This window comes from Tursiops truncatus, chromosome 20 (genome assembly GCF_011762595.2).
Source record: "Tursiops truncatus isolate mTurTru1 chromosome 20, mTurTru1.mat.Y, whole genome shotgun sequence".
Classification (NCBI taxonomy): domain Eukaryota; kingdom Metazoa; phylum Chordata; class Mammalia; order Artiodactyla; family Delphinidae; genus Tursiops; species Tursiops truncatus.
In genome coordinates, this window is record NC_047053.1 from 43641893 (window position 1) to 43666301 (window position 24409).

At 57.6% G+C, this 24409-nt stretch overlaps 2 protein-coding genes across 3 annotated transcripts; both read left to right on the forward strand.

The window, feature by feature from the left end:
* The first annotated feature begins 10 nt into the window (after positions 1-10).
* On the forward strand, positions 11-2131 carry LOC141277279 (voltage-gated inwardly rectifying potassium channel KCNH6-like). Its single transcript, XM_073797077.1, has 2 exons — positions 11-929; positions 1718-2131. Exons 1-2 carry the CDS (start codon positions 854-856, stop codon positions 2107-2109), a joined length of 468 nt encoding a protein of 155 aa, XP_073653178.1. The 5' UTR covers positions 11-853; the 3' UTR covers positions 2110-2131.
* Positions 2132-2960: 829 nt separating this feature from the next.
* Positions 2961-23759, forward strand: LOC101337887 (voltage-gated inwardly rectifying potassium channel KCNH6). Of its 2 annotated transcripts, XM_073797071.1 has the most exons (12): positions 2961-3093; positions 7031-7192; positions 7291-7496; positions 10665-11090; positions 12423-12822; positions 13595-13794; positions 13981-14233; positions 17175-17368; positions 18920-19004; positions 19578-19746; positions 20675-20864; positions 21185-23759. In XM_073797071.1, the coding sequence occupies exons 2-12, from the start codon at positions 7093-7095 to the stop codon at positions 21419-21421; spliced, it is 2460 nt and encodes an 819-aa protein (XP_073653172.1). In that variant the 5' UTR covers positions 2961-3093; positions 7031-7092; the 3' UTR covers positions 21422-23759. The 2 variants fall into 2 exon arrangements, with proteins under 2 accessions (XP_073653172.1, XP_073653171.1); XM_073797070.1 differs by having other exon boundaries at positions 13595-14233.
* Positions 23760-24409: the final 650 nt, after the last annotated feature.

Genomic DNA, 24409 nt, shown 5'->3' on the forward strand with positions numbered 1-24409 from the left:
CCCCATCTGCTTATTCTATTGTATTCATTTTCAACCTGTACTCAGACACTTTAATCAGTGGTCAGTTGCTAATAGGTGGTTTTAAATCTGTTCTCTTCCCAAGCAGTGCCTGTATGCTAAGAGCTCAAGAAAGCACCTCATTGCATATTTCTTGTACATCACTCTGCCAGGACCAGGTCCTGGATGGGCTTGCCACTAGGAGTTCTACGTGGGCACTGGGGTTCAGCTGGAGCGCACCTGGTAAGGATGGGCAAGAGGTCTAACCGTACCATTGCTGGAGTCCAGCCCAACAGATCAGGAAAGAGACCTTCAGCAGAAAACCACTTGAGGCCTCTAGCACCCCCTTCTGCGCCACCACCCCCCGACCCCCCATGGCCTGAGAGAGACCGCCTGGCAACGTCTGGACTGCCCTCTGGTACCGGGAGCGGGTCTGAGAGGGGCCGAGACCACAGGTCATTGGGACAGAGCAGAAGCTCCTCCAAGAAGTCCTGGAGCGGGACTCCCGCCCAGCTCCGCCCCCTAGGAGTCAGGGCCCCGCCCCTGCCCCGTTGAGTCCCGGAGAAGTTGCCCCCGCCCAGCCGCCGCCGCGCGGCTTCTTTCAGCACCGCGTCGCGGACAGCTCCCGGGCGGCCGCGGAGGGGAGGAGGCGCGGCGAGCGGCCGGCGGGGGAGGGCCGGGGAGGGCCGGGGAGAGCAGCAGAGGGTAGACGCAGGCGGGCGGGCGGGGCACGAAGCCCCGCGGCCCTCCCCGGGGGCGGCGCCCGCCCGGAGCCGGACGCTGCGGAGCCAGAGGGCAGACGGAGACGCAGGGAGCCGGGGCGCTGGTGGCTCCAGGCAGAGGCCGCAGCCGAAAGATGCCGGTCCGCAGGGGCCACGTCGCGCCCCAAAACACTTACCTGGACACCATCATCCGCAAGTTCGAGGGCCAGAGTGAGTGTGTGCGTCGGGTGGGGGCACGATCTGGAGCCCTGGTTCGGTGGCCGGAGTGGCCGGAACCCTTTACTAACTTCAGATAGAGCAGGGTGGGGGGGTACCTGAGGCTGAACGCAAAACCCTTCTCTTTAGTGTCCCCGAAACACCTTCTCCCCCAGGGAGCCCCCGCTTACCTCCAATGCTGCCCTCTCTTCTACAGCACGGTGGGCAGAGCGCAGTGCTCCCCTCCACCCCTGAGCTGTTTTTTTCCCCTTCCAAGCCCTGACCTCCCCTTCTATCACTGTACCAATTCCCTCTTGAACCGCCCCCCACCCCCCCAAATTCCTTCAGAGGTTTCCTTTTCACCCTCCTTTTCACCTCCTAACCCTAGCCACTCTGGTCTTTCCAGGAGCTCACCCAGGTCTGGCCCCGGTCTGGTCACACCCCTTTCCCTGCCTCCAGGAAGCCTTGGGCCTCCCTCCCTCTTCACGACCCCATTCATTCCTGCCCTGGTCTTCCCACAATCCCCAGCCCTGACTCCCCTTCCCTCACTCCTCTAATCACTCTCCTGCTTCCCCCTCCTGACCACCCCCTCATTACTCCCAGGAGTCCCCTGACCTTCCCCCATGGCTCTGGCCTCCGTGGTCTTCCCACCCTCCCCAGACCTGACCTCCCCCCTCCCCCATTCTGATCACCGCTCTGCTCCCCCATCCAGATCCCCCCTGACTGCTCCCAAGAGTCCCTATGATCTTTCCCTCTCTGCTGCTTGATCCTGGTTGCCATGGGCTTCCCACCTCCCACCCCAGGTCGTAAGTTCCTGATCGCCAATGCTCAGATGGAGAACTGCGCCATCATTTACTGCAACGATGGCTTCTGTGAACTCTTCGGCTACTCCCGAGTGGAAGTGATGCAGAGACCGTGCACCTGCGACTTCCTCACAGGCCCCAACACCCCACGCAGTGCCATGTCCCGCCTGGCGCAGGCCCTGCTGGGGGCCGAGGAGTGCAAGGTGGACATCCTCTACTACCGCAAGGATGGTGAGGTGCCCTCAGGCCACAGGTTCTGCAAGGCAGGCTTGGCCCCTCTCTTGTCCAGGCAGAGTGACCATGGGAAGGGCACTGACCCAGAGGACCAAAGGGTCTGGATAAATCTTGTCTCTTCTCTGGGCCTCTGTTTCCTCATCTGTAGGGTGAAGTGATGGACACTGGATGAAATGCCTTCTGAGGTCCCTTTCAGAGGCCAGGGACCAGACTGAGCCACCAACTGGTCCTGGCCCCATGCAGGGCCTCCCACACCACCATCCCTCCCCCATGTCCCTGGTCCCCTGGCTGTCCACTCTGTCACTGTCAGCCCCAGCTGTCAGGCAGCTGGGATGGAAATTAACCTTTACTCATCTCCATCTGCTCTGGGGATTAGGGGAGGAGTCACCCCCTCAAGGCCTCTGTGGCGAGGCAAGGCAAGGGGCAGCTGGCTTGAAAAGAGTGCTGGGTCTGGCTCACCAAGCCCTAGCTCCCTGGGGAGATAGGGTCTGGAGTTTGCCATGACCTGGAGGCTCATCCTGTTTGGGATGTTATTGCCAGCCCAAGCTTACTGCAAACAGAACAAAAGCATAGGTCAGGGGCTGAGGATGAAAAATCATGAAGCCCTTTAAGACCCTCCCCCCAGTGCTTCACTGGATCCGTGAGGGGAGGGAAGAGAGGAGTGGGAATTAGGATCCTGAAAGTCCCTTTGAAATCACCTGGATCAATGGCCCCACCAGCCTGGTTCTGAATCAGAATTACCTGGAGCTTGTTTTCCAAAACACACCTTCCCTAGAGAGAGGCTGACTCAGAGGTGTGGAGGGAGGACAAAGCAGGTGTATTTGTAAAAATCTCCCTGGCAGTTTGGGTGTTTTGCCAAGTTTAGGAGCCACTGGCTTAGATAAATCCCTTCCTTTCATGGATGAAGAAACCAAGGCCCAAGAAAAAGAAGGGACTTGGCCAAGATTCTACTGCTTGGGTCCAAACTGGGACTGGACCCCAAATCTCTGGATTCTTCCCTCAGAGATATCTGGTCTGAATAATCCCAAGAGGGGAGAAAGGAACCCAACAGCCTCTGTGTTTGGAGGCAGGACTCTGGGGGAAGGAAGCCTCAGAAGAGGGCCTTCCCTGGGGAAGAAGGAATGAGGACCACTGGAGTGCAGGTAAACGGCAGGCACTGGGGCTGAGGGGTGCTGACAGCCGGGTAGCAGGGGCCTCGTGTGTGTGTGTGTGTGGAGCATGAGTGTAAGTGTGAACCTGAGCATGTGTGTGTGTTTAAGGGCTTCCGGGTGCTTCCTGGTCAGGTCCTGGCTGTACCTCTGGCTGTCCCCTGCTGCTGCCACCCATGTGAATGGGGTAGTGATTACGGGACTAGGAAGAACCTGGCTTAGCTTGGCAGCGCTCACAGGGTTAATGAAGTCAGAATATTTTTAAAAGCTGTGACCTCACACCACTGCAGAGAGGAGGTGACAGTCAAAGGAGTGAGAAGGGTCCCAGGGGAACAGGGTGGGACAGCAGGAAATGATAGCGGACAACAAGTCCTTCTCTGTCCCTCCCCTTGACCCCAGAGCTCTACCTGGGCCCCAGAGGGGTGAGGACTGACCACAGACTCCTAGTGATGTCAAATCAGAGCTCTTAGGGTCTCCTCAGCACGCTGCATGTGCCTGGGCAGGGGGTAGAGGTCAAGGCCAAGCCTTGACCCTCAGATCAGGACTCCGGTCTTCAGAACCCTGCTGGGGTCCTCTAGCAATCAGAAGGGGCCCTAGAGACCTAGTCTTGGAGGTTGTCCCTGGGTGAAAATGAAAAATTACCCACATGCCTGGTGCCCCATAAATCCCAGTCTACTCCCACCCCCATCCTAAGCCCTTCCCTGTCCTATAGTCCAAGACTTTGACCACCTGGACCTGCCCCAAGCTGGCCGGAACCCAGAAAGGGGAACCTCCTGGCTTGCATTCCCCTAAGGGAAGGATGTAATGCTCAGATAGCTTATGTTCACCTTATGGTCCACTCTGACTGCATGATTGTTTTTTATCATAGTCACATACATTTTATAGCCCTGCTGGAGGGCATCCTAATGATGATTTCTTCCCTCCTCACGATACCTCTTCTCCCCCCTCTTTCCCCCCTCTGACTCCAGGGAGGTGAGAAGGGAAGGGGTCCTGGACAGAATTCTAGCTGATTTATAATCCTCTTTTCCTCTAAAGGGGTAATCCCCTGACAGTTCTCCAAGTCAAAGTAGAAGGTCTGTGTCCACATATCTCCACATTGTGCAGCTGTGTAAAGTTGGGCTCAAAGAGGCCAGGGCATGTGACAAAAATTACCCCCTGAGACAGGGCTCAGAGACCCCTGAGAAACTGGCTCTGCCGCCATCTGCCTTCACTGGGACAAGTAAGAACCTAACAGCTGGAAGGCATGGGGATGGCCGTAAGACTAGAACGAACGAAAGTCTGCAGGGAGGGATGGAGGGCACTCAGATCTCCCCCCCGGCCCACGCCCCTACTGGGGGCCTGTCAGAGGGGCCCATCCCTGCCTGCCTTGGCCAGATCCTCTTCTCTGATGACCCCAAACCAGAGAGTCCCTTAATCCGCAAGCCTGGGGATCCTCTAGTCCTCAGCTCCAGATCAGGAGGGTAGGGCAAGGGCTGAGGTCTGAGGTCCCAGTGTTTTCTTTACACCCACCCATGAATGTCAGAAAGACCAAGTCGGGAGGCGGTGTGGAGCCGCCCTCTCAGTGGCAGCTTTTGTGGCACCAGCTCCTCCCTGAGGGCTCACCACATGCTGGACGGGGGTGTGTAAAGAGATGGGGGCAATAGACAACAGGGAGGCTCATAGGGGAGGGGCGGGGACTATAAGAAATTGAAGGAAGGGACACATCCAAGACACAGAGCAGAGCGGAGAGCAGTGAGGTGTCCCAGGGGGCAGATGCGCCTGCTGCCCTTGGTCAGAGAGGTGACCGGGAGGAGCCCCTGGAAGGGAGAATGAGCACAGCCTGTGGCCCCCCGTCCAGGGAGCGGGCAAGGGCACAGAAACACTGCCACTCCTGGGCACAACCTAGGGTGACCACACTCACCCCCTTCCGGTCACCCGGACACAGGTGCTCATGAGCAAGGACAGCTTAGGGATCAGGAAAAGAATGCTCTGAACTCGTCCAAATCCTGATAGCCTCCTGTCTCCACCACCCCACAGGCAGCAAGCGTGAAGGTCAGGCATAGGGTGTCACGCACGGCCCCCTTCCAGCCCTCACTGCTCTGATGGGCTGGTCTTTGGTCCATTCCCAGCCTCAGTTTTCCAAAGATAGCATCAGTGGGTACAGACTGGGCCTTGGCAACCCCTAGCAGCATAGAACCTGGAGGCCCTGCCCTCTGCCCAGGTCTGCCCTCTCCCCGCCTGCTCCCAGGCCAGATTTCTGCAGTGCCAGAGAGAGTGAGGAGATAGTCTGGCCTTGGGGGCGGTGTCTCAGGTCACTGGCCAAGGAGGCTTCCTGGGTGGGTCCCAGTACCCAAGCCTCGCCATGCCCCGGGCTGACAAGAGCACCAGGCTCTGGCCTGGGAGGCAGGCCTACAGCACTGCGAGCCCAGGAGTGGGTCACAGAGGCGAGCGGGTAGCCTCTCCTCGGGGTGGATGTCTCCCGTGGGGCCCAATGCAGCAGCTGGCAGATGGCTGCCTGACGCCTGGTGCCTGGGAGTCCGGGAATCTGATCCTGGAGATTCCTGCTCCCAGGGAGGAACGTGGGAGGGAGGATGGGGGAAGCTTGGCTGCCCCCCAGCAGTAATGGTGAGAGGAAGCACACCAGAGGGCAGCTGGGGGAAGCGTGATTCTGGTGAAACCCAAAGTAGTAATAATCCTGTGAGCTAGCCTCCCACCCACTCACATTTACACACATTCTTCCATTCACTCAGTTAACAGCACCTGGAACAGGTCCTGGCAGCTGGCAAATGGGACAGACACAAACCTGCCTCCTGATAGTCATTTTACCTGAGGCCCCTGCCCTTAGCATCCATCCTGACCCTTGGGCCTGACACCCACCAACACTTTGAACTGAGGGACATGGGATGACCGGGTACCATGGAGGGGGGCTCACGGGGCATCCAGCCAGCCCACAGACTGGACTCTGGGGTACAGGGAAGTTTTAGCTTGTTTTGTTCCACTCACCTATGGAAGGGGGAGTGAGACCCTGGAGCAGAGAAAGAGGAAGAGTGGGGTCAATGGCTGGGTCTGGGCTTCCTGAGAGAGCAGGGAGAGTGGCTGGAGGGCCCATCCTGCCCCCACCCTGCCATCTATCTCCCTCTCCCTCTCCAGACCCCAGGCCACTGCCCTGCCTGCCCCGCCTCCACCCCCAGTCCCAGCACCAGCACCTCTGCCTTGAGACCATGGGCCCCTTCCAGGCCTGGAGCAGTAGCCTGGCCTTCATTCCAGTGTCCTCGCTCCAGACAAGTCCCCTCCCCTCTCCAAACTGTTATGTACTGAGAGCCCAGGGCTCCCCGCTCCAGGGCCCCAGCCAGCCCCAGCAAGTCAGTTTCTCAGAACCCCAGGCTCAGCGGAACAGGGGTCCGTGTGGGCCCTCCAGGGATCCACTGGGTGCCACCATGGAGCTTGCGGCCTCATGTGCCAACTGGCTCAGTGCCCAGCACTCAGTATGTTCTCAACAGTGAGTTCCTTCCAGCATCAGGGGAGCAGGACATCTTTGTGAGACGGGAATATGGGAGCTGAACCCAGGGCCAGCCAGAGCTACATGGGGGTAGAACACCCGACCTCACCTCCCCACTTAATCCACCCCCATCTGCTCGGCTTTAATTACAGCAGAAGCGAACCTCAAGGTTAAGCCCTGAGCTGAGGGCTGAGTGTGGACTTGGGCCCGATGCTACATTATTTTCTAATGAGAAGCTTAGCTGCTCTCTCCACCTCTGCCCTGTGGGTGGGGCACCTGCTGGGCAGTGTCACCAACCCTCTGCCCAATAGCTCTGGTGACTCTGCAGGCCTCCTCACCCCCCACGGCTGCTCTTAACTTGACCTTAACCCAGATCACTCCCTAGCTTCCCCAGGCCAGGTTCCTGCAGGAGAGGACCCCTCCAGTGACACCCCCTCCCCACGGTGTTTGCAGCCTCCAGCTTCCGCTGCCTCGTGGATGTGGTGCCCGTGAAGAATGAGGATGGGGCCGTCATTATGTTCATCCTCAACTTTGAGGACCTGGCCCAGCTCCTGGCCAAGCGAGGGAGCCGCAGCCTGTCCCAGCGCCTGCTATCCCAGAGCTTCCTGGGCTCCGGTGAGGCGGGGAGCAGGTGGCCGGGGAGGGGCGGGGAGCACCAGGTAGAGCAGTGGGTCCCCCAGCCCTGGCTGCTCTGACCCCAGCCCTGGTTTCAGAGGGCTCTCATGGCAGGCCGGGTGCACAGGGACCTGGCCAGGGCAGGGTCAAGTACAGGACCATCAGCCAGATCCCGCAGTTCACACTCAACTTCGTGGAATTCAACCTGGAGAAGCACCGCTCGGGCTCCACCACGGAGATTGAGATCATCGCACCCCACAAGGTGGTAGAGCGGACCCAGAACGTCACCGAGAAGGTCACCCAGGTGCGGCCTGCAGGGCAGGGTGGACGGGGCTCTGCTGGGCCTTGAGGGTCCCTCCTCAGGCCATGGACTGGACTCCTCCGGGGCTGGGCTAGCAGAGGGAGCCGGCCTGCCCAGCCCCCTACTGTCTGGTCTGAGCTCCAGGCCTCTTGTCCTGCTGGAGTCTGATTCTTTAGACCTAAAGACCAACCCCAAGGCCACCACCCTGATGCTCAGCTCCCAGAACCAGGGGAGGATGGGGTCAGCAGAGCCTGTGACTAGTGCCACATCCTAGGCCTGGAGGAGCTGGGAGGGGGGAACCCGCAGGTCACCATGGAGGCCCACCCAAGGCTCTGCCAGTCCCGGAGAAGCAGAGAGAAGAAGTGTCAGGGCCATACTGAAGTGGATGGGGAAGCCCCAGCCCTGCCTCTGCCCCTTGCCTTTGAGGCGACAGCCAGCCCCCCCATGGCAGGATCCTTCTGCAATCCAGGCAGAGGAGAGGTGGCCCTGGCATCTTCAGGTCCCTGGGGATCAGGCCCGAAATGCCTCCCTCCCCACCACCCCACCTTGGCCAGGCCAAGGCGAACCCCCCTGGGTCCTCTGTTCCAGCTGACCCCCGTGTCCCTCCTCCTGGGGCCTGGTGCCCCAGTCCCCAGCTGACCATCCAGGGGGAAATGCAGAGGGCCGTGCCCAAGGTTCAGGTTCCCTGCCACCAGCCCACTCTGTGACCTTGGGCAAGAGGCCTTATGCCCTTACTGGGCCCCGGGGCTCCCATCCGGAGGAATGAGTTGGACCGCACTGTCTCTGAGGACTCATCTGACATTGAGTGTGCTGGCCCCACAAAGCACTGAGGGCTGCCTAGGCCAGAGATGGGCAAGGGGCTGCAGGGCGAGGTAGGCGCCTACTCCAGCTTCCCCTGGGACTTTGCTTCATAAGCGGATGGGAGCAGCTCTTTTGCCTCCCTACCCCTTTTCACCTGAAGCACTGTCTGTGCCGGAGCAGATGGAGTAGAAACTCCTTGTGACCCAGCCCCTCACCAAGCACAGGAACCCTGGGAAAGGACCCCAGGTTGAGGGCTGGGCGCTTGGAGGTCAGGCAATGTGGCCCAATGACCTGGGAAGCCCACCTAGCTGCACACCCCGGGGCCCTCAGGTTGGTGGTAGGGGCCATGGGGGCTGTTGGACTGGAAAGTTGCCCGTGAAGCCCGACAGAGCTGGCTGGGGCTCGTGGTCCCTGCCCGCACCCAACCTGTCCTGCTGCCCTTCCCCCTGCCCCAGCCCCTCTTGGCTTTACTAACCCACTGCCTGTGGGCCCTAAGGTGGGGAGGAGCCTGACAGAGCTCAGGCTGGCATGGCCCAGAGCACGGAAGTCACACCAGCCTCAACCCGAACTCAAAGGGCCTAGAGGGCTGTGATCCCACACCTGAGTTCCTACGTCCTGAGAGCCCACTGAGAAGGGCCTCGTGCTGGCCTCAGAGGCGATGGGAGACTATGGAGGTCTGTGGTGGGGGAGATGGCACCCCTGTCTGGAAGTCCTGAGGATGTACACTTCCTCGGACCCTATCCCCCCAAAGTCTGACTGCCTCCCTCCCACTCCCCGTGCTCTGCAGTTTCATCCTGGCTGGTCTTGAGCAGCCAGGGGCGGAGGTGGCCATGACAGCCAGGCTTTCAGTGCTCATTTGGCCCCTTTTAGTTGAGCCCCTGTGTGGACCAAGTGCGGGGCATATGAGGCGGACGTGCGGCACAAGGGATCTGCAGCTCTAAGTCAGTGGGGGACAGCTGTGTGGTCAGGGTGTTTACAAGGAGCAGGGAGAACATTGGAAAAGATGGTTTGAGTCTGTGCAGGGTTAGAGGAAACATCCTGGGGAGGCAAAACAGGAGCCGAGGCCAAGGCTGAGCTGGAGGTCACCACAGGGTGGGGACACTGTGGCCCCTCCCAGGGCCTTGGATGGCAGATGGGGGACCGTCTGGTTGGAACCAGCCCTTGGGTGGATCTTCCTTACTGTGATCCCATCTGCTAATGGACCTGGTTTGCAAGGTCAGAACCTTACATGGTAGATTTTCTTAAACCAGGACCACCGGCAGGGCCCTATCTGGTAGTGCTGGGCAGGGGGTGGGGCGTGGTCCGTGAGACACCCCTCAGGCCCCATCCTTGTCGGGGCAGCGTCTGACATGGGTTGAGTGGGGAGGAGGAATTATCGTGTAGAGCGACATGTGCCGTTGAGACGTACCAGCTCATTTACTCACAACAGCCCCATGGAGTTTGTTGTCCTTTGTCATCCCCTTCTGCCAGTGAGGGAACAGAGGCTCACAGAGGTTAAAAAACTTGCCCCAAGACAGACACACAGCAATGTCCGACCTGGGATCAACCTGGGAGGTCTGGCTTCAAAACGCATGCATGCCTTCCTGCTGCCCCAGCTGTTTGTTGTGTTCGGCAGCTGGGCAGAGCCTGGGTATGTTGGACTGGGCCCTGATGATCCTGTGTTGGCCGTAGGATTGGAGGCGGGGGTCAGAGGGTCAGAGCAGAAGGGCGTTCAGCTGAACGTAATGATCAAAACCCCCTCGGACGTGTGAAGGAGTCAAGGCTTCCGGCACACAGCACCTGTCGAGGGCTCAGATTAGCTACTCACCCCCAAATTTGGTTCTTTCCACGGAGGCTCTGAGGGTTGGCCCCAGGGAGGGCCCTCACAGGTCCAGGCTCCACAGGGCCCTCAGGAATGCAGAGGGTATTTTGGGGGTGACTTGTTCCCATCGGGAACCTGACCACTGGAAACTTCCCAAACCCACCAGAGAGGACTGATGCCCCGCCCCCCGCCCCACCACCCTCTCAATCTGCCTGAGCCTGGCCCTCTCCTCTCCCCTCCCCCAGCCCTGTCTCCACCCGTTCCAGGCTGGCCTGTTTGGGAGGGAGTTTGTGAGCTTCAAACCTGGGGTCACTGTGGGACAGAGCTGCACCCCTCATATGGAACCCCCCTCCTCTCTGCACTTCCTGCACACCTGTCCCCTTAAGAACTTGCCCTGTTATACATGCACACCCCATCTTTGTGTCGTCCCCTCTCCCCGGCACAGCCCAGATCGCCCACCCTCTCCCACATCTCCCTTCCTAGGCCTCAGCCCTGCATCTGCACCCCTCCCAGACCCGTCTCACCAGCGGCGGCCACCCTGCTGACTGCCCCACGGTCCCTACCCCCAGGTGCTGTCCCTGGGTGCGGACGTGCTGCCGGAGTACCAGCTGCAGGCACCGCGCATCCACCGCGGGACCCTCCTGCACTACAGCCCCTTCAAGGCCGTGTGGGACTGGCTTATCCTGCTGCTGGTCATCTACACGGCCATCTTCACGCCCTACTCGGCCGCCTTCCTGCTCGGCGACCAGGACAAGCCTCAGCGCGCGGACTGTGGCTACACCTGCAGCCCGCTCACCACGGTGGACCTCATCGTGGACATCATGTTCGTCGTGGACATCGTCATCAACTTCCGCACCACCTACGTCAACGCCAACGACGAGGTGGTCAGCCACCCCCGCCGCATTGCTGTCCACTACTTCAAGGGCTGGTTCCTCATCGACATGGTGGCCGCCATCCCCTTCGACCTGCTCATCTTCCGTACTGGCTCTGATGAGGTGAGCAAACCCCGTTCAGGCCGGCCGCTGTGGCCATCCCCTGTGCCCCAGCTGTGGGTGCAGAGAGTACCTGGCGTTGGGCACCTTTGCCAAAGCAAGTGGTGGTGGAAAGCGGGGGCCTCAGACATCTGTCATCTCCCAGCCCTGGAGAAGGAGCAGCTGAGCACCCCAGGCCTGGGTGCCCTCCCTGTGCTCCAGAATCCTGCCCCTTCTGGGATGGGCACTCCTGTGCCCCAGCCCCTCGTGCTGACTTCTAAACCACTCTTACCCTGGCGTTAGAAAAGGAATCCACAGGCTGTCCCTCCATGCAGCCTGACCCCCTCCTAAGCCCCAGCCCCTCCACTATGCCCACCCTGCTTCTCATAGCTGATGTGAGGGCATTTTCCTGCTCTTCTCGTAGCTTGCAGTCCCACTATGTCCTTTTGACCCACCTTCTCGGGATCAGCTTTCCGCTGAAATCGGCTCTGCCTCTTGCAGTCACCCAGTCACCCAGCCCGTCCAGCACGGGGTGTCCATCGTGACTACCTGCTCCCATGACCACCCACTCCCAGCAAATCTATCCCCAAGTCCGCCCTCCCACTTTCCACCCACACTGCCCCTGCCTGCACACTAAGTGGCCTTCTTACCCACCTCTGCCCCAGCCCCACACCTGCCAGCCTCAGCCCCTGCACGCAGAGGCCAGAGCAAGTTTCAGATCACTTGTCTGACCCTGTCCCTTATCTGACCCAGTCTTCAGAACTTTCAGTGGCTCCCCAGTGGCTTGGAATAAAAGCCAAGCTCTTTGTGGGCCCTGCGGCCACCTTCCGCAGGCAGCAGCAGCCCCTGCCCACCTTCCAGGCTCACTCCTCACTCCTCCACCATCTTCTACTCTGTGCTCCCAGCTGCAGCATCACCCTTGGTTTTCCACGTGGACTGTGCCCTCTCACACCTCCATGCCTTTGCTCATGCTGCTCCCTGTGCCTGGAGTGCCCTTTACCTCTCCCTCCTGTCTGCCTGGAGACCCAGCCTCCTCTCTCAAGACTCAGCTCCTGTGCCACCTCCTCTAGGAAGCCTTCCCTGCCCTGCCGCTGCAGACTTGACCTCCCCTTCCTCTGTGCTCCCTGTAGACTTTTGTGCGAGCAAACATATGGCTATTTTGAACTCTACACTGAGAGCTCCTAAGGCCCTGCACTGTGCCCCACTGCCAAGAGCCTGGCCCAAAGCAGGCTCTCCATAAGTGTTTGTTGAATGACTATGTGACCACATTCGCAAGTGAATAAACGTGGTCTTAAGCACAGCCTTTCAAGGGCTGACCCCCAACTCCGTGTCCCCGCCCCCTCCCTACCCCTCCAGACCACAACCCTGATCGGGCTGCTGAAGACGGCTCGGCTGCTACGGCTGGTGCGTGTGGCTCGCAAGCTGGACCGCTACTCTGAGTACGGGGCAGCAGTGCTCTTCCTGCTCATGTGCACCTTTGCACTCATCGCACACTGGCTGGCCTGCATCTGGTACGCCATCGGCAACGTGGAGCGGCCCTACCTGGAACCCAAGATCGGCTGGCTGGACAGCCTGGGAGCGCAGCTCGGCAAGCGCTACAATGGCAGCGACCCAGCCTCAGGCCCCTCCGTGCAGGACAAGTATGTCACGGCCCTGTACTTCACCTTCAGCAGCCTCACCAGCGTGGGCTTCGGCAACGTCTCACCCAACACCAACTCTGAAAAGGTCTTCTCCATCTGCGTCATGCTCATCGGCTGTGAGTGTCCCGGGCCTTACTCATAGAATCCCAGTTTCAGTTTTGTAATGAGATATAATAGAGAGTGTATGATAGGCAGATCCTAAGTTGGCAGCACAATGAACTTTTGCATATGTGTACACCAACTATACACAGAATTTAACACCCATGTAGCCCTCGCTATATACCAGGGATCAGGACAAGCTACATCATTTTCAGGGCCCAGTGCAGAATGAAAACATGGAGCCTTCTGTTAAAACAAAATTATTAAGAATTTCAAGACGGTGACAGCAGAGCATTAAACTAAGTCCAGGGCCCTTCTTAGCATAGGTCCACGCCCATGAAGTATTTAGAGATGTTAAAGCCCAGAAAAACAAAAACGAGGGGAAAATGGGTGAAAACAAGAGACCAAGAGTTTTCCCTTTATTATATTTTTACAACTTGAAAGAGAAAACATATCTGAATTTAAAAAATTCATTGCCCCCCCCCAAAAAAAAAATTCATTGCCCTGGTTTCATCTTCTCAGGAGTTTGGCCTCTGGGCCCAGGAAGCTGCCAGGAGGGAGGGCAGAGGGAGGAGGGCAGGAAGCCCAGGGGTCTTTGTCCCCCATGTGCCCTGGCGCCGTCCTGGGCACTTGTGACTTTGCCCTGGACAGAGGGGTCCCTGACTGGGGGATCCCAGGGAGAGGGAGGGGGTCCTGGAGCAGGCCCCGAGGTGTTGTGGCCTGGTGGGGATGCTCAGGAGCTCACCCCGCACCCTGCCCCCGGCCCATATCCCCCGCTCCCCGCCCCAGCCCTCATGTATGCCAGCATCTTCGGCAACGTGTCGGCCATCATCCAGCGCCTGTACTCGGGCACGGCGCGCTACCACACGCAGATGCTGCGAGTCAAGGAGTTCATCCGCTTCCACCAGATCCCCAACCCGCTGCGGCAGCGCCTTGAGGAGTACTTCCAGCACGCCTGGTCCTACACCAACGGCATCGACATGAACGCGGTGAGCCCCCGCCGCTCTGCCTGGGGCGGGGCGGGCGACCTAGCCCAAGTCTCAGCTCTGGCTAACTCCCCGAGGGAGGCCAAAGTCCCGCGGGCGCAGGGCGTCCCCAGAGCCCTCCCCACCCGTTCCCCCAGCCCCACCCCCACCCCGGCCGCGCCCCGCTGGACGCGACCGCCCTTCTCGCAGGTGCTGAAGGGCTTCCCCGAGTGCCTGCAGGCCGACATCTGCCTGCACCTGCACCGCGCGCTGCTGCAGCACTGCCCGGCCTTCCACGGCGCCAGCAAGGGCTGCCTGCGCGCGCTCGCCATCAAGTTCAAGACGACGCACGCGCCGCCCGGGGACACTCTGGTGCACCTCGGCGACGTGCTCTCCACGCTCTACTTCATTTCCCGCGGCTCCATCGAGATCCTGCGCGACGACGTAGTGGTGGCCATCCTCGGTGCGTCTGGCGGGGAGGGCTAGGCCGGCGTGTGGGGTGCCCTGCCTGGACCAGACCATTCCCAATGATGACGGTGGCCCCTTCTGCTGACCTGCCATGTGCAGAGCGTGTGCCACGGGGGAGCTTTACACCCAGCTCACTCAAGCCTTAAAACTAACCTCTGCCACAGGCTCCATTTTCCTGATAGGGAAGTTGATGCTCAGAGATGTCTGGTGGGTGGACAAGCAGGGATTCCAGGGCTACGGGGCTGACTCGGAAGTCCAGGCAGCTTCTGACCTTCTCCCACCCTTGGGAAGCTCAGGGTGAGAGGACGAGGGTTTGCCTCGGATGGAGGGGGGTCCCCAGTCTCGGTGCAGCTGCAGGGACAGCTGGACACTTCAGAGGAAGGATGCGAGCATTGGACAGGGGACAGATTTGGGGCACACACAGCCCCTGCCACTTACGTTGGGCAGGTCACCGCAGCTGTCTGAGAGCTCATCTTCCTTGCCTTCCCGCTGACTTCAGCCCACCCCAAGTCCCTGCCCAGGCCGTCACTCACCCTCCCCTGCTCGCCATGGCCGGGCTCTACTCCAGCCCCTCCACCCAGTCCTCTCCCTCTGGCCTGCCCTCGGCTGGTGTTCACCAAGTGTGCTGCTCACTCTCTTCTCCCATTACATCCTCACCTGGGCCAGCTCCTTGCTCCTGTGATCTCAGCCTCACCTATGCCACAAGGACCCCCAGAACTGTGTCCCGACCCCAGTCTCTCCTTAGACTGGACTACCCCATGTGTTCTTGGGCATGGCCACTCTTATATTCCATAGGCAGACCACACAGCATATCTCAGTCTGAAATCATCTGCCCTCAAAGGCAGCTCCGTCGGCATCCCCATCACTGTGAACCTTCCGTTGCCTGGGCCAGAGACCTGGGAGTCAACCAAAGAAGCACCCTCCTCCTTTCTGCCCCACCGCCACCATCCAGGCAGCCACGGAGCCCTGTCTGTTCCCCTCATTAATCTCGCTCTGTCCCATACCTGTCTACTTGTCCCTGCCTGGGTCCACCCCTCATTGTGTCCTTCCTGGGCAGGTGTCAGGAGCTCCTTTCCCATGGCCCTGAGTCTGGTCTCCTGCCATACTCCATCTTCCACCTTCTGCCGGTGACCTGAAATTCACATCTGGCATACTCCTCTTCTGCTCAAAATCCTTCCATGGGTCCCATGACCCATGGAACAAATGTAAACCCCTGTGCATGGCATGCACAGCCCTCCCCATTCTGGCCACCTTAAGTCCTGCCAGCCTCCCCCCAGTAGTTCACATTCCAGCCATACAAACTAGTTAGTTCTGTAAACCTGCCCATCTGTCACACCTCTGTGCCTTTGCACGTGCTGCCACTCTGCTCAGAGCACCTATCTTGCACCCCTGCCTGGCGGACCCCAGTCATCCTTCAACGCTGAGCTCAAGCACGGGCTCCTCTATGAGCCCTTCCCTCAGTCTCAGCCAAGCTTAGAAGTACCGTCCGTGTGGGAGAGACAATAATTATTATTAATAATTAAGAAGCCAGTCCAATTTAAGTTTTATTTAGAGACATGAACTCCTCTCATTTTTGTCCTGAGTGGAAATGGACATTAGGTCATAATCCTTCATCTACTGGAAAACCATCACTTTATAATGTTGCCCAGATTTCCAGCTTCTTGGGTTTCATATGTGACCCTGGAGGGTCCCTTCCTTCTCCAAGTCTCGGTCCCTTCCTCTGTAAATGACCTTTTATCCGGTTCTCTTGGGGCACATGTCTTGGCCTCTGTCCATCATTGTGCAAGCAATTAGCACCTCTTGTGTGGTACGGCCAGGCTGGGGGGCTGGACTTTGCTGTGGGGAGTGGCCATCCAAGTAATTATGGTCCCTGGCACCCTGACCCTGGGCTTTCTGCCCCCAGCCCTGACTGTGCCACACGGACCACATGCTGCTTCCTCCACCCCATTGCCTTTTTCCAGTCCTCCTAGAGTCTCACAACACAGCCCCCCCCACTTCACTTGCTCTGTAAGCCCCCCTCTTCCCTGCTCCCAACCACTCCTGGTGGAACGAGCTTCTCCCTCCCCCATAGCCCCATTGCTCTTGGCTCTTCCCTGTTCTAAGGCTCTAGAGATCATTCTGTAATCTGTCTCTCTGGGATTTGGGGGGCTCCTTGTGCATGGGACAGCATCTTATTCATGTTGACATGCTGTGGCTAGCACAGTATCTGGCGCCAGGAGGGCCCAATACCCTCACCACGTGCCCCTGTATCCAGCCCGTGTCCACCCTGTGACATCTGTCCCTCCCCGGGCCTTGCATCCACCTGTCTGGTGCGTCTTGCTATTCAAGCCACTTCCTCAAGCATCACATCTGCTTCTCTGGGTAGCCCATGGGGGTTGACAAGGCAGATATGGTTATACCCATTTTAGAGATGAGGACACTGGGGTCCAGAGAGAGGAAGTGACTTTCCCAGGCTTCCTCTGCTGGGGCCATGCTGGTCACTTGGCCCCACAAAGGGAGCGGGAACACGAAGAGAGGGAAGCCTCAGGCCCTCCCCTGGGGAGCTGGGTACTCCTGACGCTGGGTCCCGTCCACTCTGCAGCACCGCGGCAGCCCGGAGAAGAAGAGATTAAGCAGGGAGCCTCTAGGGTCCCTACTGCCCACTGTCCCCTGGATGGGGGTGGTAGGGGCAGTTCCAAAGAAAGTGGGAAACAGGAGGGGGGAGTCTAATAGAGGATGGTCCCAAGGGGCCTGGAGATAGCAAGGGGCCCCACATGCTGGGGTGGGAGGGGTCTCTGCAGCACCCCTCAGCCAGCACATCCAACCTTGTTCCCAGGCCCCAGCCCAGAAGGATCCCTGAAGTGGGGTGAGGTCATGGTTAAGCGGTCCTCAGGGAGGCTCCTCAGAAGAGAGCTTGGAGCCAGGCCCTAGAAAGACCCCGCCCCTCTGGCTGGCAGGAAAGAATGACATCTTTGGGGAGCCCGTTAGCCTCCATGCCCGGCCGGGCAAGTCCAGTGCAGATGTACGGGCCCTGACCTACTGTGACCTGCACAAGATCCAGCGGGCAGACCTGCTGGAGGTGCTGGACATGTACCCCGCCTTCGCAGACAGCTTCTGGAGTAAGCTGGAAGTCACCTTCAACCTGCGGGATGTGAGTCCGGGCTGGATAGGCTGGGTGGGGGGTGGCCCTCGGCCAGCTGGTAATGGGCAGTGGCCAGTCAGCCGGCTGAGAGCTTGGCCTGCCTGGCCTAAAGGGACCCATCCGGCCACTTGCCTTCCTTTCAACCCCCTCCTGCATCCTTTACCATAATTTCTTCTGTGCCTACCATGGCCAACATAATGCTAAATATGAAGGTAGCTACCAATTATCGAGCACCAACTATGTGGTAAGCGCTGGGCTCCTTTTACATGATCTCATTTAGTCTTCTCGCAAGTGTGGTGGTGTTATTATCCCCATTTTCCGGATGAGGAAACTAAGGGTCATAGCGGACAAATGACCAAAGCCACACAGCCATACAGTAAGCCGTATAGTCAATGGCGCAGCCAAAATGGGACTCAAGTTTGTGCATCTCCATAGCCCGGGCTTTTCCCACCACATCCTACCAAGCTGCAAGGGGCGGGTGCGAGGCGGGGGCAGCGGTGTCTGCCATCCAAGAACTCACGGTGCCAGGTCCCAGGGGTATAAACAGTAATAGAGCAGTCTCTCCTCTCAAGTTTATCACTCAGTGGAGGAGATTATAATAACTCAGGAAAAAGAAAGAGCTGCATAGTTAAATAACCAAGGAAGTCTCAAGGGTGTGCAGGGAGACCAAATATTTGTGGAGCTCAGGGTTGCCAAGGCGTGGGGCAGCCAGTATGGAGTGGAAGTGCCCGGAAGGGTCTGTATGGAGGAGCAGGTCTGGAACCAGCTAGTGGGAAGGCGGGGGCAGGCACACCCGGCAGGGGCAGCAGCAGCTGAGGCCCCGATGCTGAGCCCCCCATCCCCGGTGTCAGGAGGAGGGGTCCTGCTGGCCCAGCCCCACACCCAGCTTCTGGAGGTGGTGCTGAGGCAGGTTTACATGCTCTGGACAGCCCTCCGCACCCTCTGCCCTCTGCTGTCCTCCCCTTCCCCGGTCTGCCCCCTTCCCACCTAGGGGACATCTTGCAAAGACCCTGCCTTGGGGGAGGTCCAGCAGCCAGGAGCCATCAGGTGGCCCAAGTGCTCAGTGGCTGGACTCCAGGGCAAGAGGGATGTGATCCCCATGGCCTGGGATATCTGCAGCCCCTGGATACCCTCAAATCTCATGGTGCCAGGAAGGTGGGCTGCCAGGGGCACTGCTGAGGGCACCCCCTGAACGGACTGGGACTTCCAGACCCCGTCTCCTCAGAGGAAATCGCCCCATTGGCCCACGCTGAAGGCGGGGACACCAGGGCCTTGGGGAAAAAGGGAGAACAGTCCCCCTGTCTCCCACGACCCCAACCTTGCTGCTCAAGGCGGCCTCTCGCAGGACTCTGTGGGGGTCTGCACGTCTCCAAGCCCCTGTTCATCTCCCACACACACACACAGGAGAGGAGCTGCCGGGAGCACAGTCAGGGAGCCCAGCCACCTGTCACCACTTTCTCACCTAGTGGCCACAGGGCCACGGGGGGAGGGGGAGGGGAGGGCAAAGAGGCCCTGTCCTGGCTTTGGTCCCTGTTACTTGATGCTCTCGTTCTCCACAAGGCAGGCGAGGGTCTCCAGTCATCACCCCAACAGGCCCCAGGCAGCCAGGACCACCAAGGCTTCTTCCTCAGTGACAACCAGTCAGGTGAGCAAAGCCAGCCCCCACCAGTGTCTGCCCCTCCCCAGCCCGAAGCCCCTGCCCAGCCTCCTGCCCCTTCTCAGGTCCTCCCCAATCTGCCTCCCCTGGGAGAGGCCTCCCCAGTCCCCTCAGTGAGTGGAGAGGGGCTCCCTCCCTAGGCTCAGTGTCGGAGGCCCTTGTACCCTTCCTCCCCCTGTGTCCTCAGAGCCTGAGTGAGGGCTGCCCTCAGGGGTAGATACTGGCCAGCCCCTGGGGCTCCACATCAAGGCACCAAGGGCCCTGCTGGGCGGCAGCTCCCTGGACAGTGAGGCCAGGGCTGGACGTTCCCAGCCAGCCAGCCACCCACCCCCGCCAGGCTGGGGCCCCAGGCCCCCTCCCAGGGCTACAGCCTTCTGGGTCCCAGAAGCCAGACCTCTATGGGGGTAGGACCTCGTACTTCAGGGCGCCCAGGTAAGGAGATCCACTCCTCCCACCCTGTGCTCCCATGGCAGGTAGGGGGAGGGGCCCGGGCTCTGCTCAAGAAGGTCAGGCCTATGGAACCGGATGAACCGAAGCTCAAGTTTCCCTTGCCCTGTGCAGGTGCAGCCCCTTCCCTGAGCATCTCAGATGCATCTGGCCGCTGGCCTGAGTTGCTGCAGCAAGTGCCCCCCAGGCCAAGTCAGAGCCCCCCAAACCCTCAGGGAGACCCAGACTGCTGGCCTCGGGAGCTAGGCTCCAGGCTAGAGCAGCTCCAGGCCCAGATGAACAGGTGAGTGACCTGTGGGCCACGGGTGGGGGCAGCCACAGAGGGCAGGCCCAGTGGCAGGCTAGGCACGGGTGCCCCCTCCTGGTGCCTCAGGGACATCGCTGGGTGCCCCATGGGTTTGAGAATGGCCAGCCCCATTTAGCTGCAGACCTCCCCATCCCTGTCGCTAAGTGCAATTCCTTGGATGGCTTGTCCCAGCAAACCCTGGAGCATGCCAAGGAGGACTTCTGGGGAGATGGGCATAACCTCATGCAGAAACAAATTCCACAGGCCCTTGGAAAGGGGGTGTGGCCTGTGGATGGTACGGCTGTGGTGGCAGAGTGAGGGCTTGGGGGCACTATAGTCCTGGGTTCCAATTCTGGCTCTGCAACTTACCAGCAATACTGTGGACAAGTTACTTAACCACTCTGAGCCTCAGTTTTCCCTTTTGTGAAATGGGGATAACCAGAATACCCACGTCAAGCTTCATTATGAGGCCAGAGTGTCTCTTTGACAGGCACCCTCTGGGAAACAGTGTTAAGGAGAGCTAAGCCTTAGGCTGGCTTCTTGTAGCCACGGGGATGACGTCCCTGGTCACCAAGGCAGTGCATGCATGTTTGGGTTACCTTCACCTTTCCTAAGGTGCACCAAAACATCTACTTAAGTTCTTTCCATAGTACCATTCCGTCAAATAAAGTAATTTGGTTACCCACCCCCCGCCAAAAAAAACTTCATTATGAGGACTAAATGATGTATGCACCGTGCCTGATCACTGTTATTATCAGAGTCAGGGGTGTGCTAAGGGGAATTTGGGCAGGGGCTGTGGATTACAGCAGGGAAATAGCAGGGACAGCATGCAGGCTGCAAAATCGAGAGCTGCCCTCAGGACCTAAACTGCTTTTGCCAGCCCCAGCCCTGACCCTGACTCCGACTGTGGGTTTCTGCCTGACAGGCTGGAATCACGCATGTCCTCAGACCTCAGCCGCATCCTGCAGCTCCTTCAGCAGCCCCCGCCCCAGGACCACACTGGCTACATTCTGGGAGCCCCTGCCTCCAATGACCTGGCCTTGTCTCCTTCAACCTCAGCAACTCAGAGTCCAGGAACTAGACTACTACCCCAGGGCGATCTGCCCCCTGCACAGGTAAGCAGCTGAGGAGATCCCCAGGGGCTTGCCTGGAGGCAGCTGCATGTCTTCCCCCACCCTTAACTTGGTCTCAGTGGGCATCCAGCCCACGGCCTTTGTGGTCCGAGAGCAGCTATGACTTTTGCTGTCCTCCTTTATGGTCTGAGTCATGACAGGCAGCCTGGACAGGCGGTGACAGAGCCCAGATTGTGACCAGGGACGCCACATCTGGGGCAAGGGCAGCAGGACACAGCTCCTGCCACTTCCCATCGCTGAAGTCGGGGTGGCCTGGGGAGGCTCCCCGTACTGCATGCCTCCCTCTTTCTTGCCCCTCCCAGGCCCCCAGTTATGGTGACCTGGACGAATGGAGGCCGAAGCTCGGGAACTCCTCCTCCAGGATGCTGGCCCCAGCCACAGAAATGGACAAAACTACAACACCGTCCTCAGAACAGAAGCAGCCTGAGGGGCTCCCGTCACCCTTGGCCTCGCCTCTGCATCCCCTGGAGGTACAGGGACTTGTCTGTGGTCCTCACTTTCCCTCGCTCCCTGAACACCTCAGCTCTGTCCCCAAATAGCTGGAGTTCCGGAGACATGGCTCAGATCCTGGATTTGTGAGGAGCTAGAGCCACTGTACCCCAAGATAATAGACACCAGGAAGGAACTGAAGGCGGGTGAGGCGACAGTTAAGGATTTGGGGGAGGCAGACAGCCTGTAAACTGAAAACCATTTACCTAGAGTAGCTACAAACTGCCAATCCAGGTGACCCAAGATGGCTTGGGCCAAGAGGCTCAGGACTTCTCCCAACCTCCCGCAGGTCTCTATTTAGACAGCAGGCCTGGTGGAGGGGGGGTGAGCCTCAGGTGTAGAGGTAGCTTATGGGACAGAGGGCTCAGTGAAGAACAGAGACCTTCCTGATCTACTGTGTGAGAGCCTTGCTCTGTGCCAAGTACGATCACCTCCCAGCTCAGAACTCTCCCCCACCACCCAGCCAGCCCCCAAGGTTGGTCAAGACCTCCCGCCGAGAGCTTGTGAACCAGCTGGAGATGAAAGTGTCCTCTGTAGTGGACACATCAGGGACAGAACTCCAGCCCCCAGCCACTCTGCCCCTGATGGTTCTGTGAGGACCTTTGGGACCCTAGGGGACAATGTAGTGAGTGTCTCAGAGCTAATAAAGTCTGCACACTTCATGTTGGGCTGGGTGTGTAACTTACGTAGGGTCATCAGGTCCTTGATTGTGCTGTAACTGACAGCTGTGATCTTCTCCAAGTCCCTCTCCCAAGGAGCTGTGTGTTGGGGACCTGAAGGTGGATCCACCATGTTCAGGAGTCCCCGGAACAGGGGGCTTTTAGCCAGGCTGGGGTGAAGGGAAGCAGAGAGGCGCTGGCGTGGTGGCCATAGGGAATCATGACAACAGCCAGCGCTTCCATAGCACTCACCCTGTGTTGGGGGACACCGTGCTGACTGCCCTGCAGATATTAGTTCATCAACTCTTTACAACAACTATATGGGGTCAGTATTATTATCCCCATTTTAAAGATGAGGGATCAGAAGCAGAGAGACACTAAGAAATTTACCCAAGCAGGAGGGAAACTTCTGGGGTGCTGGTACTCTTCTATTTCCTGATCTAAGTGCTGATTGCATCAGTGTGTTTCAGGTTGTAAAAACATATGCACTTCTATGTGTAAACTATACTTTGATTTAAAAAAAATATTTCCCAAAAACATATCAAAAGGAGGACATAATTTCAACACAGATGGTCTGGCTTGAGAACATGTGCAGTCAACTACTCCACTGAAATTGGCTGTTGTCCAGAAAAGTCAGTGGTCCTGTCCTTTTGCAGTACTCCCTAAAAGAATTTTGAAAATCTATTTTCCCCTCACACATTTTTAGTTGACATCTGAAGTATTTCCTGATAAGTTTAAATAGGTGAAGAGGACAGGACTTCCCTGGTGGTGCAGTGGTTAAGACTCTGCCTGCCAATGCAGGGGACATGGGTTCAAGCCCTGGTCTAGGAAGATCCCACATGCCACGGAGCAACTAAGCACGTGCGTCACAATTACTGAGCCTGTGCTCTAGAGCCTGCAAGCCACAACTACTGAGCCCATGCGCCTAGAGTCCGTGCTCTGGAACAAGAGAAGCCACTGCAATGAGAAGCCCACACACCGCAACGAAGAGTAGCCCCCCACTCGCCACAACTAGAGAGACCCAACGCAGCCAAAAAAATGAATGAATAAATTTTTAAAATAAATAAATAGTTGCAGAGGACATAATTTCCAGTGTGTTGTAAATATTGACACTTTATAAACTGTTGCATTCATATCAATCTATTTCAATCCAAATAGCAGTGATTCAGAAGCCAATATCATTCATTTAAAAACAGGAGAGCAAGCTCTTCTTTAACATAGTTCCTTTTTCTCTGCTCATAATTCCACTCTATTCCATCCACAGTTTATCTGACATGTAATTTATTTCCATGCTTGAAAGTCTATTATTAATAACCTCATCATATCTGTTTGGAAAACACGCTCGCTGCAAATAGAGAAAGCCCACACGCAGCAATGAAGACCAAACACAGCCAAAAAGAAATAAATAAATTTATAAAAAATAATAAAAAAAAATTTTTAAAGTAATTGTAACCTTACTAAGGCTTTAAGGGTTACACTTATTAGTACTAGGTTTTTCAAAACAACATAAATATCTCTTTAAATTTTTATAGAAACTAAAATTGTATTGGATATACATCACTTACAAGAGGGAATTTTCCTCTCAATTAGTTCATGTGTGTGGATGAATATTAATTTTTTATTAGAGTAAAACAGAAGCACAGAGAAAACTTGTTCGCATAAGTAGATAGTACTATAAGGGGTTTGTTATATATAACAGTGTCACTCAATTCTTTGAATTCTTTCTGAGCTGTGTTAACAATCACATTTATCATTAAAAACTATATTTAATGATATCTAACAATTCAATCCTCCTTTAGTTTTGTTGAAAGCAAATTATTGGAAACCATTTAAATTATAAAGAGATGTTACCTAGGTTCGGACCCTTCTCCATTTCAAACTCAAGACACAGATATAGTATTTAGGGCTAGATTAGCATTTGCCTTGGGACCCTCGGTGGGGAAAAGATGGAATGGGAACTAATAAAAAGTGAGAGCCACACTGGTCGGGCTGCTGCCTGCTGAAGACCAACCCTAGAATTCAGAGCATTTCTACAGTGGCCAGGATAGCGCAGGAAAGCCTGACTGAAGCTGGCCTGGCCCTGAGTACATCGGCGTGTCCAACGGTGTGTTCGCCTTGGGGCGCTGGGAGAACAACATTCCGGCGTAACGGGGGCGTTGGCACGACAGGGAATTACGGTGGTTCCCCTTTGGCGCAGGCCAGGCAGCCAGGCCGCGGAGCTCTGTGCCGCGGAATGCAGCAGGCCCTACGGTAAGGCAGACTTTTCTTTTTCACTCGACAGAGTGGAGAAGCCGTTGGAAATAGCAGCTGCTGTGGGGAAGTCAGAGCACGTCACAAGAGCTTTCACGCTCAGACTTGACCTAGAACTTGAAGGCCCGT